This window comes from Microtus oregoni, unplaced genomic scaffold (genome assembly GCF_018167655.1).
Source record: "Microtus oregoni isolate MIOR12 unplaced genomic scaffold, Mior012 000112F_001, whole genome shotgun sequence".
NCBI classification, from domain to species: Eukaryota; Metazoa; Chordata; class Mammalia; order Rodentia; family Cricetidae; genus Microtus; species Microtus oregoni.
In genome coordinates, this window is record NW_024544731.1 from 71057 (window position 1) to 91604 (window position 20548).

The 20548-nt window shown below is 39.6% G+C and overlaps 1 protein-coding gene across 1 annotated transcript in view; it reads left to right on the forward strand.

The window, feature by feature from the left end:
* LOC121443699 (synapsin-1-like) overlaps nucleotides 1–20316 on the forward strand; it is a 59626-nt gene extending 39310 nt beyond the window's left edge. Inside the window, exons 2-13 of the mRNA XM_041645504.1 lie at nucleotides 2851–2908; nucleotides 3823–3926; nucleotides 6917–7103; nucleotides 9362–9454; nucleotides 11857–11919; nucleotides 12873–13015; nucleotides 13414–13488; nucleotides 14230–14332; nucleotides 14974–15120; nucleotides 15599–15686; nucleotides 17978–18479; nucleotides 20166–20316. Of these exons, the coding sequence (XP_041501438.1) occupies nucleotides 2851–2908; nucleotides 3823–3926; nucleotides 6917–7103; nucleotides 9362–9454; nucleotides 11857–11919; nucleotides 12873–13015; nucleotides 13414–13488; nucleotides 14230–14332; nucleotides 14974–15120; nucleotides 15599–15686; nucleotides 17978–18479; nucleotides 20166–20184 (1582 nt within the window). The 3' untranslated portion in view covers nucleotides 20185–20316. The remainder of the gene's footprint in view (nucleotides 1–2850; nucleotides 2909–3822; nucleotides 3927–6916; nucleotides 7104–9361; nucleotides 9455–11856; nucleotides 11920–12872; nucleotides 13016–13413; nucleotides 13489–14229; nucleotides 14333–14973; nucleotides 15121–15598; nucleotides 15687–17977; nucleotides 18480–20165) is intronic.
* The last annotated feature ends 232 nt before the right edge of the window (nucleotides 20317–20548 follow it).

Here is a 20548-nt window from a genome sequence, read left to right on the forward strand (position 1 = left end):
TCCTCAGTGTGTGCTCAGTGTGTGCTGATCCTCAGTGTGTGCTGATCCTCAGTGTGTGCTCAGTGTGTGCTGATCCTCAGTGTGTGCTCAGTGTGTGCTCAGTGTGTGCTCAGTGTGTGCTGATCCTCAGTGTGTGCTCAGTGTGTGCTCAGTGTGTGCTCAGTGTGTGCTCAGTGTGTGCTGATGCTCAGTGTGTGCTCAGTGTGTGCTGATCCTCAGTGTGTGCTGATCCTCAGTTTGTGCTCAGTGTGTGCTCAGTGTGTGCTGATCCTCAGTGTGTGCTGATCCTCAGTGTGTGCTGATCCTCAGTGTGTGCTGATCCTCAGTGTGTGCTCAGTGTGTGCTCAGTGTGTGCTGATCCTCAGTGTGTGCTGATCCTCAGTGTGTGCTGATCCTCAGTGTGTGCTCAGTGTGTGCTCAGTGTGTGCTCAGTGTGTGCTGATCCTCAGTGTGTGCTGATCCTCAGTGTGTGCTGATCCTCAGTGTGTGCTCAGTGTGTGCTGATCCTCAGTGTGTGCTGATCCTCAGTGTGTGCTCAGTGTGTGCTGATCCTCAGTGTGTGCTCAGTGTGTGCTCAGTGTGTGCTCAGTGTGTGCTCAGTGTGTGCTGATCCTCAGTGTGTGCTCAGTGTGTGCTCAGTGTGTGCTGATCCTCAGTGTGTTCTCAGTGTGTGCTCAGTGTGTGCTCAGTGTGTGCTCAGTGTGTGCTGATCCTCAGTGTGTGCTCAGTGTTTGCTGGTCCTCAGTGTGTGCTCAGTGTGTGCTGATCCTCAGTGTGTGCTCAGTGTGTGCTGATCCTCAGTGTGTGCTCAGTGTGTGCTGATCCTCAGTGTGTGCTCAGTGTGTGCTCAGTGTGTGCTCAGTGTGTTCTGATCCTCAGTGTGTGCTCAGTGTGTGCTCAGTGTGTGCTGATCCTCAGTGTGTGCTGATCCTCAGTGTGTGCTCAGTGTGTGCTCAGTGTGTGCTCAGTGTGTGTTTATCCTCAGTGTGTGCTCAGTGTGTGCTGATCCTCAGTGTGTGCTGATCCTCAGTGTGTGCTCAGTGTGTGCTCAGTGTGTGCTGATCCTCAGTGTGTGCTGATCCTCAGTATGTGCTGATCCTCAGTGTGTGCTCAGTGTGTGCTGATCCTCAGTGTGTGCTCAGTGTGTGCTGATCCTCAGTTTGTGCTCAGTGTGTGCTCAGTGTGTGCTCTGTGTGTGCTCAGTGTGTGCTGATCCTCAGTGTGTGCTCAGTGTGTGCTGATCCTCAGTGTGTGCTCAGTGTGTGCTCAGTGTGTGCTGATCCTCAGTGTGTGCTCAGTGTGTGCTCAGTGTGTGCTCAGTGTGTGCTGATCCTCAGTGTGTGCTGATCCTCAGTGTGTGCTGATCCTCAGTGTGTGCTCAGTGTGTGCTGATCCTCAGTGTGTGCTGATCCTCAGTGTGTGCTGATCCTCAGTGTGTGCTGATCCTCAGTGTGTGCTCAGTGTGTGCTCAGTGTGTGCTCAGTGTGTGCTCAGTGTGTGCTGATCCTCAGTGTGTGCTGATCCTCAGTGTGTGCTCAGTGTGTGCTGATCCTCAGTGTGTGCTCAGTGTGTGCTGATCCTCAGTGTGTGCTCAGTGTGTGCTGATCCTCAGTGTGTGCTGATCCTCAGTGTGTGCTGATCCTCAGTGTGTGCTCAGTGTGTGCTCAGTGTGTGCTCAGTGTGTGCTCAGTGTGTGCTCAGTGTGTGCTGATCCTCAGTGTGTGCTGATCCTCAGTGTTTGCTCAGTGTGTGCTGATCCTCAGTGTGTGCTGATCCTCAGTGTGTGCTGATCCTCAGTGTGTGCTCAGTGTGTGCTCAGTGTGTGCTCAGTGTGTGCTGATCCTCAGTGTGTGCTCAATGTGTGCTCAATGTGTGCTGATCCTCAGTGTGTGCTCAGTGTGTGCTGATCCTCAGTGTGTGCTCAGTGTGTGCTGATCCTCAGTGTGTGCTCAGTGTGTGCTGATCCTCAGTGTGTGCTGATCCTCAGTGTGTGCTCAGTGTGTGCTGATCCTCAGTGTGTGCTCAGTGTGTGCTCAGTGTGTGTTGATCCTCAGTGTGTGCTCAGTGTGTGCTCAGTGTGTGCTGATCCTCAGTGTGTGCTGATCCTCAGTGTGTGCTCAGTGTGTGCTCAGTGTGTGCTCAGTGTGTGCTGATGCTCAGTGTGTGCTCAGTGTGTGCTGATCCTCAGTGTGTGCTCAGTGTGTGCTGATCCTCAGTGTGTGCTCAGTGTGTGCTGATCCTCAGTGTGTGCTCAGTGTGTGCTGATCCTCAGTGTGTGCTCAGTGTGTGCTGATCCTCAGTGTGTGCTGATCCTCAGTGTGTGCTCAGTGTGTGCTCAATGTGTGCTCAGTGTGTGCTGATCCTCAGTGTGTGCTCAGTGTGTGCTCAGTGTGTGCTCAGTGTGTGCTCAGTGTGTGCTCAGTGTCTGCTGATCCTCAGTGTGTGCTGATCCTCAGTGTGTGCTCAGTGTGTGCTCAGTGTGTGCTGATCCTCAGTGTGTGCTGATCCTCAGTGTGTGCTGATCCTCAGTGTGTGCTGATCCTCAGTGTGTGCTCAGTGTGTGCTGATCCTCAGTGTGTGCTCAGTGTGTGCTGATCCTCTGTGTGTGCTCAGTGTGTGCTCAGTGTGTGCTGATCCTCAGTGTGTGCTGATCCTCAGTGTGTGCTGATCCTCAGTGTGTGCTCAGTGTGTGCTGATCCTCAGTGTTTGCTGATCCCCAGTGTTTGTTGATCGACTCCCCGACCTCAGTGTTTGCTGATCGACTCCCCGTCCTCCGTGTTTGTTGATCGACTCCCCGACCTCTGACCTCTGACCTCCCACCCCCCTTTTTTTTTGGTTCCCCCCCCCCAGGGCCAAGTACTTCAAGGGGAAGAAGATCCACGGCGACGTCGACATCAAAGTCGAGCAGGTGAGCTCGGCCGGGGGTGAGGTCCCGAGTGCGAATCACGCGGTCGTGCGCTTTAGTATTTTCAGCGTTCGTTTTAAATACGTGTTTATTTTATTAATGGACATATTTGCTTTAAATATCCACCGATGAATTCGTTTTCAGCGTCTGTTGTAAATATATATATTTATTTTAAATATTTAAATATTCGACTTCTACACGGAATGTCGACTTATCGTTTATGATGATCAGCATTTATTTTAAACATTTACTGATTTTATTTTCAGCGTTTATTTTAAATATATATTTTAAATCTTTATTGATGAATTCATTTTCAGCATTTATTTTAAACATTGGTTTATTAAATATTTAAATATTCGACTCCTACACAGGATGCGATCTGATTTGTTGTTTATGATGATCAGTATTTATTTTAAATATTGATTTATTTTCAGTATTTATCGATGCATTCATTTTCAGTATTTATTTTAAACATTTTTTTTATTTTAAATATGCATCGATGCATTCATTTTCAGCGTTTTAAATATATATTGTAAATATCTGTTGATAATAATTCATTTTCGGCATTCGTTTTAAACATTGATTTATTTTGAATATCCATCGATTCATTCATTTTCAGCGTTTATTTTAAACATTTATTTTAAGTATTTATCGATGAATTCATTTTCAGTATTTATTTTAAATATTGATTTAAGTATTTATCGATGCCTTCATTTTCCACGTTTGTCCTAAATACGTTTGTTTACGTTAATAATAAATATATACATTTATTTTATTTTCATCCTACCCATCGATGCCTTCATTTTTCCGTGTTTTACACATTTCTTTATTTTTAACTCTTTTCCGCGTGTTTATTTTATTTTATTTCATTTTATTTTATTTTATTTTATTTTATTTTATTTTATTCCCCCCCCCAGGCCGAGTTCTCGGACCTGCACCTGGTGGCGCGCGGCGGGGGCGTTGGCGGCGCCGGGTTCTCGGTGGCCGTGGAGTCGCTGCGGAATGGGGTCCGGGCGGTGAGGTCAGTGCGCGTGGGGTGATCAATTATTCAGTCGACAAACGCGATCAGTTATTCAGTCGACAAACGCGATCAGTTATTCAGTCGACAAACGCGATCAGTTATTCAGTCGACAAACGCGATCAGTTATTCAGTCGACAAACGCGATCAGTTATTCAGTCGACAAACGCGATCAGTTATTCAGTCGACAAACGCGATCAGTTATTCAGTTGACAAACGTGATCAGTTATTCAGTCGACAAACGCGATCAGTTATTCAGTCGACAAACGTGATCAGTTATTCAGTCGACAAACGCGATCGGTTATTCAGTCGACAAACGCGATCGGTTATTCACTCGACAAACGTGATCAGTTATTCAGTCGACAAACGCGATCGATTATTCAGTCGACAAACGCGATCGGTTATTCAGTCGACAAACGCGATCAGTTATTCAGTCGACAAACGCGATCGGTTATTCACTCGACAAACGCGATCAATTATTCAGTCGACAAACGCGATCGGTTATTCAGTCGACAAACGCGATCGGTTATTCAGTCGACAAACGTGATCAGTTATTCACTCGACAAACGCGATCAGTTATTCAGTCGACAAACGTGATCGATTATTCAGTCGACAAACGCGATCAGTTATTCAGTCGACAAACGCGATCAGTTATTCAGTCGACAAACGCGATCAGTTATTCAGTCGACAAACGTGATCGATTATTCAGTCGACAAACGCGATCAGTTATTCAGTCGACAAACGTGATCAGTTATTCACTCGACAAACGTCCGTGACGCCATCGCATTATCGGTTATTCACTCGACAAACGTCCACGACGTATTGCACGCATAATTAATGAACATAAAATTAAAATATTGCGTGCATAACGAATGAACATAAAAATTAGAATATTATGCACTTAATCAATAAATATAAAATTAGAATGTTGCATGCATAATTGATAAATATAAAACTAGAATATTGTATGCTTAATCAATAAATATAGAAATTAGAATATTTTATGCATAATTAATGAATATAAAAATTAGAATATTGTATGCTTAATCAATAAATGTAAAATTAGAATGTTGCATGCATAATTAATGAATGAAAATTACAATCTTGTATGCATAATGAATGAATATGAAATTAGAATACTGTGTGCATAATGAGTGAGTATTAAAATGATAATATTGCGTGCGTAATCGATAAGTAAATATAAAAAAGAATAAGAATCGTGCGTATATTCAATCAATAAATATAAAATCAGAGTATTGTATACGAAATAAATATAAAATTAGAATATCTTCAAATAACATACATAAAATTAGAATATGGATTGCACAATAAACAAAAAATGAGAACGCTGCATACGTAATACATATAAAATTGGAATATTGTTAGATCATAAATATAAAATTAGAATATTGCACGCATAATAAATATAAGATTAGAATATTGCATGCATAATAAACATAAAATGAGAATATTGCATGCATAATGAACATACAATTAAAATATCGTTGCACAATGTATGTGAAATTAGAATATTGCGTGCATAATAAATATAAAATCAGAATATTGTCAGATAATGAATATAAAATTGGAATATTTCATGCATAATAAATATAGATTTGGAATATTGCATGCCTAATGAGTGACTATAAAATTAGAGTGTCGAATGCATAATAAACATTCAATTAGAATGTCGTTACATAATAAAAATAAAATCGGAATATTGTCAAATAATATGCGTAAAATTGGAACATTGCATGCATAATAAATATAAAATTGGAATGTCATCAAATAATAAATGTAAAATTAGAATATTTGATGCATGATAAATAAATATAATAAATAGAATTATTATAAATACAATATTGTATACATAATGAATATAAAATTGGAATATTGCATGCACAATAAATATAAAAATTAGAATATTGCACACATGATAAATATAAGATTAGAATATTGTCAGATAATACATATAAAACTAGAGTATTGTGAAACAATTTACATAAAATTAGAATAACGCATGCACGATAAATATAAAATAAGAATATTGCATCGATCATAAATGTAAAACTAGAATATCGCATGCATAATAAATATAAAAATTAGAATACCATCAAATAACAATGATAAAATCGGAATATTTTATGCATCATAAGCATAAAATTAGAATATTGTCAAACAATAAACGTACAATTAGAATATCATCAAATAATAATTATAAAATTAGAATATTTTATGCATGATAAATAAATATAAAATCGGACTATTGTGTGCATAATAAACATAAACTTGGAATATCGTTATATTATACATATAAAATTAGAATACTGCGCGCATAATAAACATACAATTGGAATACTGCACACATAATGAATATAAAATTAGAATATCACACGCATAATGAATATAAAATTAGAATTTCGCACGCATAATGAATATAAAATTAGAATATCACACGCATAATAAATATAAAACTGGAATATTTTATGCGTGATAAATATGAAATTAGAATATCATCAAATAATATTTTTAAAATTAGGATATTGCATGCATAATAAATATAAAATTGGAATATTGCATGCATAATGAGTAAATATAAAATTAGAGTATCGCATACATGATGAATAAATAAACATAAAAATTAGAATATCATCAAATAATGAATATAAAATTAGAATATCGCGGGCATGATGAATATAAAATTACAATATCACACACCTAATAGACATAATAAAATTAGAATATCGCACGCATAATCAATATAAAATCGGAATATTTTATGCATGATAAATAAATATGAAATTAGAATATCATCAAATAATAAAATTGGAACATTGCACGCACAATGAATATAAGATTAAATTAATTAATATCAGTATCAACATTAATTATTGTGAACCAACTATCATTAATTAATATTCGTATATTAATTCGAATATCGCATGCATAATAAATATGAAACCGGAATATTATTTTATATTTTCCGCCCCCAGGTCCGTGCGCCCCGACTTCGTGCTCGTCCGCCAGCCCCCCGTCCCCGCCCCCGCCCCCACCTCCTCCTCGAACCCCGGGCGCCGCGGCGGCGACTTCCGCAGCCTGGTCATCGGCCTGCAGTACGCGGGCGTCCCCAGCGTCAACTCCCTGCACTCCGTCTACAACTTCTGCGACAAACCCTGGGTGGTGAGTGCGAGGCCTCCCCCCCCGGGGGGGGCGGGGCCCGGGTTCGAGTCTCCCGGGTTCGAGGTCCCGAGATCGAGTCGAGTCCCGAGTTCGAGTCCCGAGTTCGAGTCTCCTGGGGTGGGTCCCGGGTTCGAGTCGAGTCCCGGGTTCGAGGTCCCGAGTTCAAGTCGAGTCCCGGGTTCGAGTCCCGAGTTCGAGTCTCCTGGGGTGGGTCCCGGGTTCGAGGTCCCAGGTTCGAGTCACAAGTTCGAGTCCCCTGGGGTGGGTCCCGGGTTCGAGTCGAGTCCCGGGTTCGAGGTCCCAGGTTCGAGGTCCCGGGTTCGAGGTCCCGGGTTCAAGTTCCCTTGTCCGCCGGGGAACGGGTCCCGAGTTCGAGTCGAGGACCCAGGTTCGAGTCCCGAGTTCAAGTACCCCGAAGCGGGTCCCGGGTTCGAGTTCTGGGTTCGAGTCCCCCGGTTTTCGAGTCCCGAGTTCCAGTCGAGGTCCCGGGTTCGAGTCCCCCGGGTTCGAGTCCCGAGTTCCAGTCGAGTCCCGAGTTCGAGCCCCCCCGTGTTTGAGTCCCGAGTTCGAGCCGAGGACCCGGGTTCGAGTCCCGAGAAAATTAGAGGGTTGTGTGCGTGATAAACATAAAAATCATAACGCAGCGTGTACAATCAATGAGAATAGAATCCGAACGCTGGGTGCCGGGTACCCAGATAAATATAAAACGTGACTGACCTCGAACTCGGGACCCGCTCGTTAATTATGCATGCGACATTCTGATTTCTATATTCATGCTCATTATGCGTGCGATACTCTGTTTTTATATTTATTTATCATGCATGCGATTTACTAATTTCATGTTTATTACGCGTGCGATATTCTGATTTTATGTCTATTAATTATGCATGCGATATTCTAATTTCTATATTCATTATGCGTGCGATACTCTGAGTTTATATTTATTGTATACACACATAAAAGAGTATATGAAATATATATATATGTAATGAATAAATATAATGAATATAAAATTAGAATATCGCATGCATAATAAACATAAAAATTAGAATATTGTGTACATAATAAATAAATATAAAATAAGAGTATCGCACGCATAATGAATATAAAATTAGAATATCGTATGCATAATTAATAAACACGACATTAGAATTTCGCATGCGTAATAGATATAAAAATCAGAATACTGCATGCATAATAAACATGAAGTTGGAATACCGCCAGATAATAAATATAAAATCAGAATATCGCATGCATAATTAATGAGCATAAAATCAGAATATCACATGCATAATTAATGAGCATGAAATTAGAATGCCGCATGCATAATAGACATAAGAATTAGAATATTGTATACATGACAAATATAAATCAGAAAATCGCATGCATAATGAATATAAAATTAGAATATCGCATGCATAATAAACATAAAACTAGTAAATTGCATGCATGATAAATAAATATAAAATCAGAGTATCGCACGCATATTGAATATAAAAAGTAGAATGTTGCACGCATGATGAATATAAAATTAGAACATTGCATGCATAATTAATAAACATAAACATTGGAATTTCGCATACAAAATAGACATAAAAATTAGAATATTGCATGCATAATAAACATAAGAATTAATAAATCGCATGCATAATAAATAAATAAATATAAAATCAGAGTATCGCATGCATAATGAACATAAAATCAGAATATCGCATGCATAATTAATAAACATGACATTAGAATACCGCATGCATAATAAATGTAAAACTAGAACATTGCATGCATACCTAATAAACATGAAATTAGAATTTCACATGCGTAATAGATATAAAAATTAGAATATTGTATGCATAATAAACATGCACTTGGAATACCGTCAGATAATAAACATAAAATCAGAATTCCGCATGCATAATAAATGAGCATAAAAATCAGAATTCCGCATGCATGATTAACGAGCATAAATTAGAATGCCGCATGCATGATTAATGAGCATAAAATTAGCATGCTGCATGCATAATTAACGAGCACAAAACCAGAATACCGCATGCATAATTGATGAGCATGAATTAGAGTGCCGCATGCATAATTAACGAGCACAAAAATCAGAATGCCGCACGCATAATTAACGAGCACAAATTAGAATTCCGCATGCATAATTAACGAGCATAAATTAGCATGCCGCACGCATAATTAACGAGCAGAAATTAGCATGCCGCACGCATGCTTAACGAGCCCCGCCCCCGCCGCCCCCCCAGTTCGCCCAGATGCTCCGCCTGCGCAGGACGCTCGGCGCCGAGGACGAATTCCCGCTCATCGCGCAGACTTTCTACCCCAGCCACAGGGAGATGGTGAGGGGGGCGGGGCCTGGGGGTCGCGGGGGCGGGGCCTGGGGGTCGCGGGGCGGGGCCTGGGTCCGCGGGGGCGGGGCCTGGTGGTCGCGGGGGCGGGGCCTGGGGGTCGCGGGGGCGGGGCCGCGGGGGCAAACTGTAGGGCGCCGGGGGAAAACAGTTTTGCTTCCGGTTTTATTTTTATTTTATTTTGTTGATTTAATTTTATTTTTTAATTTTTTTTATTTATTTTTCAATTTTTTTTTTTTTTTTTTTTTTAATTAAAACACTGTTTGGCCAATGGCTCAGACATATTCCTAGCTAGCTCTTACATAAATTAACCCATTTCCATTAGTCTATGTATTACCACATGGTTGTGGCATTACTTCATTTTCTACGAGTCTTCTTTCCTCCGGGGCTGGCTGGCGGCTGCCTGACTGCCTACTCTCTCTCTATCTCTGTTTGGATTTCCTGCCTAGCTTTACTCTGCTAAGCTATTGGCCAAAACAACTTTATTAATCAACCTATAAAAGCAACACATATACAGAAGGGCATCCCACACCATCCATCTGTCTATGTATACCCTCTACTGTGTGCCCTTGTCCTAAGTCACCAGGAAGGAGGGACTCTGTTGTCTGAGTTTCTGTCCCTTTCCATTCCGCAGTCATTAAGTCCCAAAGAAATCACACAGAGGTCTACATTAGTTATAACCGGATTGGCCTAGTAGCTCAAACTTCTTATTAACTCTTTTTTTTTTTTTTTTTTTTAATAATTTTTTTTATTAAGAAAAGAAGAAAAAAAAACATAAACAAAAAACAAGTTTCCACCTCCTCCCAGCCTCCCATTTCCCTCCCCCTCCTCCCACCCTTCTCCCCCTCCTCCCACCCTTCTACCCCTCCCCCCACTCCTCTCCCCCTCCCTCTCCAGTCCACAGAGCAGTCCAGGTTCCCTGCCCTGTGGTAAGTCCTAGGTCCTCCCCCCTCCGTCCATATCTAGGAAGGTGAACATCCAAACTGGCTAGGCTTCCACAAAGCCAGCACATTAAGTAGGATCAAAACCCCGTGCCATTGTCCTTGGCGTCTCATCAGCCCTCATTGTTCGCCATGTTCAGAGAGTCCGGTTTTATCCCATGCTTTTTCGGTCACAGTCCAGCTGGCCTTGGTGAGCTCCCAGTAGATCAGCTCCACTGTCTCAGTGGGTGGGTGCACGCCTCGTGGTCCCGACTTCTTTGCTCAAGTTCTCCCTCCTTCTGCTCCTCATTGGGACCTTGGGAGCTCAGTCCAGTGCTCCAGTGTGGGTCTGTCTCTGTCTCCATCCATCACCAGATGAAGGTTCTTTATAAGTAATTTGGCCATTTTTCAATTTTTATTTATTTATTTTTATTTTACTTATTTTTATTTTTTATTTATTTATTTTTATTTATTTATTTATTTATTTATTTTTATTTATTTTGCTTATTTTAATTTTTCATTTATGTGTTTTTATTTATTTTACTTATTTTTATTTTTCATTTATGTGTTTTTATTTATTTTATTTATTTTCATCTTTTATTTATTTTTATTTATTTTTTTATTTTTCATTCATTTGTTTTTATTTATTTTACTTATCTTAATTTTTCACTTATTCATTTTTATTTATTTCACTTATTTTCATCTTTTATTTGTGTGCTTATTAAAGATCCCCCTCCCCAAAAGTTTTCCTTTCTTTGTCATTTTATTTTTATTTTTTCTTATTATTTTTAAATTTATGTGTTTTTATTTATTTTTTTCATTGATTGATTCGTTGATTCATCCCTCTGCGGACGCCGGGACTCGAACTTGGGACCCCGGCGCGCCGACCCCCCCCCCGGCCCTGAAACGTTTAATTGTTTTTTTTAATCTCGATTTTATTTCGAATCGTCGTTTGCCGTCCTAATCGCGGGATCACGTGGGGGGCCTGGGAGACGGCAACGGGGTCCCGAGTTCGAGTCCTGGCCCCCGACGTCCTGCCCTGGCTGCGCGAGAAAGGTTGCGGGCGCGAGAAAGTTCACGGGCGTGGGTTCGAGAAAGGTCACGGGCGTGGGTGCGAGAGAAAGGTCGCGGGCGTGGGCGAGAAAGGTCGCGGGTGCGAGAAAGGTCACGGGCGCGGGTGCGAGAAAGGTCGCGGGTGCGAGAAAGGTCGCGGGTGTGAGAAAGGTCACGGGCGCGGGTGCAAGAAAGGTCGTGGGTGCGAGAAAGGTCGCGGGCGCGAGAAAGGTCACGGGCGTGGGTTCGAGAAAGGTTGCGGGCACGAGGAAGGTCGCGCTCCATCGGGATCCGAGTTCGAGTCCCGGTGGCTCACGGCCGTCCGCCCCGCGGGATCCCGCGCGCGCGTGTGCGTCGTCGATCAACAAACGCACGGATCAATAATCAACAAGGTCAATCCCCTGCCTCCGCCCCCCCCAGGTCAGCAGCGCCTCGTTCCCCGTGGTCGTGAAGATGGGGCGCGCGCACGCCGGGACGGGCAAGGCGAGTCTGGTTTATTCCACTCTCGTGTTTGGTGTTAATTCAATTTTGTATCATTTTCAATTTTATTTTTTATGATTACGTTATTTTATTTTCATTTTATTTCTTTTTGTTTTATTTTTAATTTTACTATTTATAGTTATATTATTTTATTTTTATTTTATATTTTATTTCATTTTCAATTTTATTTTTATAATTATGTTATTTTTATCTTATTTTATTTCTTTTTATTTTATTTTTAATTTTACTGTTTATCATTATATTATTTTATTCTTATTCTACTTCTTATATTTTTATTTTAAATTTTATCTTTCATAATTATTTTATTTTCTATTTTGTTTCGTGTTTCATTGGACTTTTTGTATCTACGTTATTTCATTTTTATTATCTTCACCTTTATTTCGTTTTTCGTGTCCACTTTACTTCTCATTTCGTTTTCAATGTCGTATTTCCTTTTGTTTCATATTTATTTTAATCACATTTTTGTTTTGTTTTATTTTTTATTTTGCATTTATCTTTAATTACATTTCTAGTTTATTTCTTTATCTTAGTTTTTATTTTATTTTTACTTTATTTTATTTTTATTTTTTTATTTTTTATTTTATTTTTTATATTTATCTTAATTTTCATTTTCATTTTATTTTTTATTTTATTTTTTATTTTTATTTTATATTTTATATTTTATTTTATTTTAAATTTTATTTTTATAATTATGTTATTTTTATCTTATTTTATTTATTTTATATTTTATTTTTTTATTTTTAATTTTATTTTTATTTTATTATTTTTTATTTTATTTTTTATTTTATATTTATCTTAATTTTTATTTTATTTTATATTTTATTTTTATTTTATTTTTACTTTATTTTATTTTTATTTTATTTTTTATCTTTATATTTTATTTTATTTTCATTTTTATCTCATTAATTTCTTATCTTTATTTCATTTCCCCGCAGGTCCGGGCCGACTCCCCGCCCGCCTTCCGCGACACCGCGGGCCTGGTCGCGCTCTCCCGCTCCTACGCCACCGCCGAGCCGTTCGTCGACGCCAAGTACGACGTCCGCGTGCAGAAGATCGGGCGCAGCTACCGGGCCTACATGTGAGGTCGCGGGGTCGCGGTGGGGTCGGGGGTCGCCGGGGGGGGGTCGGGGGGTCGGGGGTCGCGGCGGGGTCGGGGGTCGGGGGTCACGGCGGGTTCAGATTTGGGGGTTTGGGGTTCAGGGGGGTCACGGGCTCGGGGGTCACAGTGGGGTCGGGGGTCGCGGCGGGGTCGCGGTGAATTCGGGGATTCCAGTGGGGTCGGGGGTCGCAGTGGGGTCGGGGGTCAGCGGGGTTGGGGGTCGGGGGGTTTCAGGGGTCGCGGCGGGGTCAGAGGTCAGGGGTTGGGGGGTCGCGGCGGGGTCACGGTGAATTCGGGGGTCACAGTGGGGTCGGGGGTCAGGGCTCAGGGGGTCAGAGGTCGGGGGTCGCGACCCCGTGCACCCTCTCCCCCCCCAGGCGGACGTCGCTGTCTGGGAACTGGAAGAGCAGCGCGGGCTCGGCCGTCCTGGAGCAGATCGCCGTGTCAGACCGGTGAGGGGTCCCGGGTTCGAGTCCCGGGTTCGAGTCAGGGGTTAGCGAGGTCCCGGGTTCGAGTCCCGGGTTCGAGTCAGTGGTTAGCGAGGTCCCGGGTTCGAGTCCCGGGTTCGAGTCAGTGGTTAGCGAGGTCCCGGGTTCGAGTCCCTGGTTCAAGTCCCCAGTGGTTAGCGAGGTCCTGGGTTCGAGTCCCCAGTGGTGAGCGAGATCCGTCCCGAGTTCGAGTCCCGAGGGAGGGGGGAGGGGCGGCCCCGTGGTTAGCGAGGTCCCGGGTTCGAGCTCCCGGCGTGTCGGACGGGTGAGGGGGACACGGAGGGGCGGCTCAGTGGTTAGAGCGGCACCTGCTCTTCCTGAGGCCCCGGGTTCGAGTCGCGGCGACGAGCTGCCCCGTCCCTCGTTTTCGGGGGCGTGTTCAAGTCGCCTTGGGTTTTTGATTTTCTGTTATTTTTATATTTTATTTATTTTTTATTTTATTTTATTTTATATTTTCTTTCATTTTTTATTTTATATTTTATTTATTTTACATTTTATTTTATTTTATATTTTATTTTATTTTTATTTTTTTTACTTTTTTTATGTTTTTTATTTTATATTTTATTTTTTATTTTATTTTATTTTTATTTTGGATTTTTTTATTTTATTTTTATTTTATTTTTTATTTTATTTCTTATTTTATTTTATTTTATTTTCTATTTTATTTATTTTATTTTTATATTCGGTGTCCCCCCGTCTTGGCAGGTACAAGCTGTGGGTGGACACGTGCGCCGAGATTTTCGGGGGCCTCGACATCTGCGCGGTGGAGGCGCTGCACGGCACGGACGGGCGCGACCACATCATCGAGGTGGGGGCGCCGGGGGTAGCGCGGGGCGGGCGTTTCTCTGGGAGTCAATTTCATTTTACTATTATTATTTTTGAGAATAAATTTCATTTTATTACTATTTTTTTTGAGAATAAACTTCATTTTACTATTATTATTTTTGAGAATGAATTTCATTTTGTTGCTATTTTTTTTGGGAATAAATTTCATTTTATTATTATTTTTTTGACAATAAATTTCATGATTATTTTTTTTGAGAATAAACTGTATTTTATGATTATTATTTTTGAGATTGAATTTTATTATTTTTTTGAGAATAAACTTTATAATTATTTTTTGAGAATAAACTTTATTTTTATTAATTTTATTGTTATTTTTATCATTTTTCTGAGAACAAACTTTATTTTAGAACTTTATTTTTAGAATAAATTATATTTTATTATTATTTTTTTTTGAGAGTTAATTTTATTATTATTATTTTTGAGAATAAACTTTATTTTATGATTATTTTCTTTAGAATAATTTATATTTTATTATTTTTTTGAGAATAAATTTCATTTTATTATTATTTTTTTAGAATAAATTTCATTTTATTATAATTTTTTTGAGAATAAACTTTATAATTATTAATTTTATTGTTATTTTTACGCCCCCCGCCCGCGCAGGTCGTGGGCTCCTCCATGCCGCTTGTGGGCGACCACCAGGACGAGGACCGGATCCTCATCGCCGACCTCGTGCTCCACAAGATGGCGCAGGCACTGCCCCGGGCGCCACGGCAACCGCGGGAGGTCGCGACCCCAGCGCGGGGCCAGGTCGGTCACGTGACGCACGCACCGGGACTCCGTTTCCCACAATCCCCCGCGTCCCCCGACAGGAAGTGGGCGTCACGGACTCCGTTTCCCACAATCCCCTGCGTCCCCCGACAGGAAGTGGGCGTCACGGACTCCGTTTCCCACAATCCCCTGCGTCCCCCGACAGGAAGTAGGCGTCACGGACTCCGTTTCCCACAATCCCCTGCGCCCCCGACAGGAAGTGGGCGTCACGGACTCCGTTTCCCACAATCCCCTACGTCCCCCGACAGGAAGTGGGCGTCATGGACTCCGTTTCCCACAATCCCCTGCGTCCCCCGACAGGAAGTGGGCGTCACGGACTCCGTTTCCCACAGTCCTTTGCGCCCCCGACAGGAAGTGGGCGTCTCGGACTCCGTTTCCCACAATCCCCCGCGTCCCGAACAGGAAGTGACGTCGCAGGCCCCGCCCCCCGCGCTCACGGCGTCTCTCTCCCCCGCAGGCCCCGCCCCCCGTGGCCCCGCCCTCCGGCCGCCCGAGCTCCCAGCAGCCCCTGGGGCCCCCGGCTGCGCCGCGCCCGACCCCGCAGGGTGAGTGAGGGGGATTATTAATATCGTTATCGTTATTATTGTTATTATTAATATCGTTATCATCATTATGATTATTATTGTATGATTATTATGATTAATGTCGTTATTATTATATTATTGTGACTATGATTAAGATCATTATATTATTATGATTATATGATTATCATTATTATTATTATATGATTATTATGATTATTATCATTATTATTATGTGATTATGATTATTATATAATGATTATATGATTATTATCATTATTATATTATTATAATTATATGATTATTATCATTATTATATGGAGATTATTATGATGATATGATTATTATCGTTATTATATTATTATGATTATATGATTATTATCATTATTATTATCATTATTATTACATGATTATGATGATTATTGTTATGACTACTATATCATTATTATTATATGATTATTATGATTATTATTATTATGTGATTATGATTATTATATTATGATTATATGATTAATATCATTATTATTTTTACCACTATTATTACATGATTATGATAATTATTGTTATGACTACGATATGATTATTATTATATGATTATTATGATTATTATCGTTATTATTATTATCATATGATTGTTATGATTATATGATTATTATTGTGTGATTATTATGGTTGTTATTATATGATGATGATGATTATATCATTATTATGATTATTATATGATTATTATCATGATGATTATGATTATTATCATATGATTATTATCATTATCATTATAACATTATTACGAGTATTATTATGATTATTATGATCACGATGATTATGATTATATGATTATTATCATGATTATGATTATTATTATATGATTATTATCATTACCATTATAACATTATTATGAGTATTATGATTATTGTGATCATGATGATTATGCTTATTATATGATTATTATCATGATGATTATGATTATTATCATATGATTAGTATCATTATCATTATAACATTATTACGAGTATTATTATGATTATTATGATCACGATGATTATGATTATTAACATATGATTATTATCATTATTATTATAACATTATTACGAGTATTATTATGATCATTATATGATTATTATCATGATGATTATGATTATTATTATATGATTATTATCATGATGATTATAACATTATTACGAGTATTATTATGATTATTGTGATCATGATGATTATGATTATATGATTATTATGACGAAGATTATGATTAATAATATATGATGATTATTATTATCTGTTTATTATCATAATGATGATGACCATGACAGTGATTATCGTTATCGTTATGATTATTATGGATATTATGTGATTATGATTATTATGATGATGATTATGATTATGATTATTATGACTATGATTATTATGATTACTATTATTATTTTTATGATTGTGATCACGGTTATTGTTATCATTAGTTATTATTATTTATATTATTATTATTACTGTTATTACTATTAGTTATTATGATGATGATTATGATTATTATGACTATGATTATTATGATGATTACTATTATTATTTTTATGATTGTGATCACAATTCCTGTTATCATTAGTTATTATTATTATTTATATTATTATTACTGTTATTATTATTAGTTATTATGATGATGATTATGATTATGATTATTATGACCATGATTATTATTATGATTACTATTATTATTAGTTATTATGATCACTATGATGATTATTATGACTATGATTATTATAATTATTATGATCAATATTTTTATTAGTTATTATTAGTTGTATTATGATTACTATGATGATTATTATGATCATGATTATTATTATAATTACCATTATTATTAGTTATTATGATCATCATGATGATTACTATTATTATTTTTATGATTGTGATCACGGTTCCTATTATCATTAGTTATTATTGTTTATATTATTATAATTACTGTTGTTATTATTAGTTATTATGATTATTATTCGTATTATTGTTACTGTTATCATTCGTTATGGTTACTTGTATTATTATGATTACTATTGTCATTAGTTCTCATTGATATTATTATGGTTACTATTATCATTAGTCATTATTATTTGTGTTATTATTACTGTTATTATCATTATTGATATTTTGATTACTGTTATTATTAATTATTAATTATTATTGTTATTTATATTATTATTACTGTTGTTATTATTATTTATATTATTGTTAATTATTATTGTTATTTATATTATTATTACTGTTATTATTTATATTATTAGTTATTATTATCTGTATTATTAATTATTATTTTTTCTCTCCCCCCCCAGGGGGCCCCCCCCAGCCCGGCCCCCCGCGCCCCCCGCCGACCTCGGGGGGGCTCGCGCCCCAAACGGGCATCCCCCCGCCTCAGCTCTTACCCAGTCCCCCGGCGGCGATGACGACGACCCCGGGTCAAGGCCGCCAATCCCGGCCTCAGGCTCCGCCCGCCAAGGGGTCGGGGGTCGCGGTGACCCAGAAGCCCCCGGGGCCCGCGGTGACCCAGAAGCCCCCGGGGCCCGCGGTCACCCAGAAGCCCCCGGGGCCGGCCGTTACCCAGAAGCCCCCGGGGCCCGCGGTTACCCAGAAGCCCCCGGGGCCCGCGGTGACCCAGAAGCCCCCGGGGCCCGCGGTGACCCAGAAGCCCCCGGGGCCCGCGGTTACCCAGAAGCCCCCGGGGCCCACCGTTACCCAGAAGCCCCCGGGGCCCGCGGTTACCCAGAAGCCCCCGGGGCCCCGCCCCGCGCCGCCGCCCACCACCCAGCAGCCCCGGCCCAGCAAACCCCAGCTCAAGTGAGATTGGTTTGTTCGTTCATTATGCATGCGGCATGCTAATTTTATATTAATTATGCACGCGGTATGCTAATTTTCGTGTTAATTATGCATGCGGCACTCTAATTTTCATACTTGTTATGCATGCAGCATTCTAATTTTATAGTCGTTATGCACGTGGCATTCTAATTTTATATTTATTATGCATGCAATATTTTAATTTTTGTGTTTATTATGCACGCGGCACTCTAATTTCATGGTCATTATGCACGCGATATTCTAATTTTTGTATTTGTTATGCATGCGATGTTCTAATTTTACGTTGATTGTGAATGTGATATTCTAATTTTCGTATTCATCGGCGTGCAATATTTTAATTTTTATGTTTATTATGCGTGCGATATTCTCAATTTCGTATTCGTTATGCATGTGACGTTTTCATTTTTGTATTCGTTATGCATGCGGTGCTCTAATTTATATTCATTATGCATGTGATATTTTAATTTTCATATTCACTAAATCTTATAATGAAAAAAAATATAAAATTAGTGTGCAACACTCTAATTTATATTTGTTCATCATGCATGCGGCATTCTAATTTTATATTTACTTATTATGCATACAACACTCTAATTTTATATTTATTTATTATGCATACAACACTAATTTTATATTTATTATGCACACAATATTCTAATTTTACATTTATTTATCATGCACACACTATTCTGATTTTATATTTATTTATCATGCACACACTATTCTGATTTTATATTTATTTATCATGCACACACTATTCTAATTTTACATTTATTTATCGTGCACACACTATTCTGATTTTATATTTATTTATCATGCACACACTATTCTGATTTTATATTTATTCATTGTGTCTGCAACATTCGAATTCATCTTCGTTCATTATGCACGCGGTATTCTAATTTTCGTATTCATTACGCATGCAGTATTCTAATTTTATGTTTATTTGTTCATTATGTGTGCAACACTCTAATTAATATTCGTACAGCGTGTGTGGAGCATCCTGATTTTATGTCTATTTATTATGCATGCCGTATTCTGATTTTTATGTTTATTCATTCATTATGCACGCAGTATTCTAATTTTATGATTGTTTCGCGTGCAATATTTTAATTCTATATTTATTTATCATGGATACAATATTCTAATTCTATGTTTATTTATAATGCACACGATATTCTAATTTTATATTTATTATGCATGCAATATTCTAATTTTATATTTTATGCATACAATATCCTAATTCTATATTTATTTATAATGTACACAATATTCTAATTTTATGTTTATTTATTATGCACACGATATTGTAATTTTATATTTATTATGTACACAATATTCTAATTTTATATTTATTCATCGTGTCTGCAACATTCTAACCCATCTTCGTTCATTATGCATGCGATACTCTAATTGTATATTTATTTATTATTTATCATCTGTGATCACTGACCGACTCACGGATCGCGTGTTTGTTGACCGACTCACGGATCGCGTGTTTGTTGACCGACTCTCTGATCGCGTGTTTGTTGACCGACTCTCTGATCGCGTGTTTGTTGACCGACTCTCTGATCGCGTGTTTGTTGACCGACTCTCTGATCGCGTGTTTGTTGACCGACTCACGGATCGCGTGTTTGTTGATCGACTCCCGGGCGTCTTTGTCTCCAGAGCGCAGGCGCAGCCGTAGCCGGGGACGCGACGGAGGCCGAGAGCGGAGGTCGCTGTGCGCGGCCTCGAACCCCGGACCGAACCCCGGATCCTCCCCCCCGCATCCCGACACAAACCCCGTCGCGGGCGTCCAGGGTGCGAGTCCCCGAACTCCCGCGGGGGAAACCCTCGGCGCCCGAACCCCTGAGCCGCCCCGCCAGCCCCTCCATTATTTATTCATTTATTATTTATTATGTGTACGACTCGAACTCGGGACCCCGGGCCCGAATCGCCCGCTCCCAGGATCCTTGGCCCTCGCGCTCGGCGCCCGCGACTGACGGCCCGACCCCCCCCTGCCGCGCCCGTGGTGACGTATGCAGTGGCGATCTATGTGTGCTCCGCCC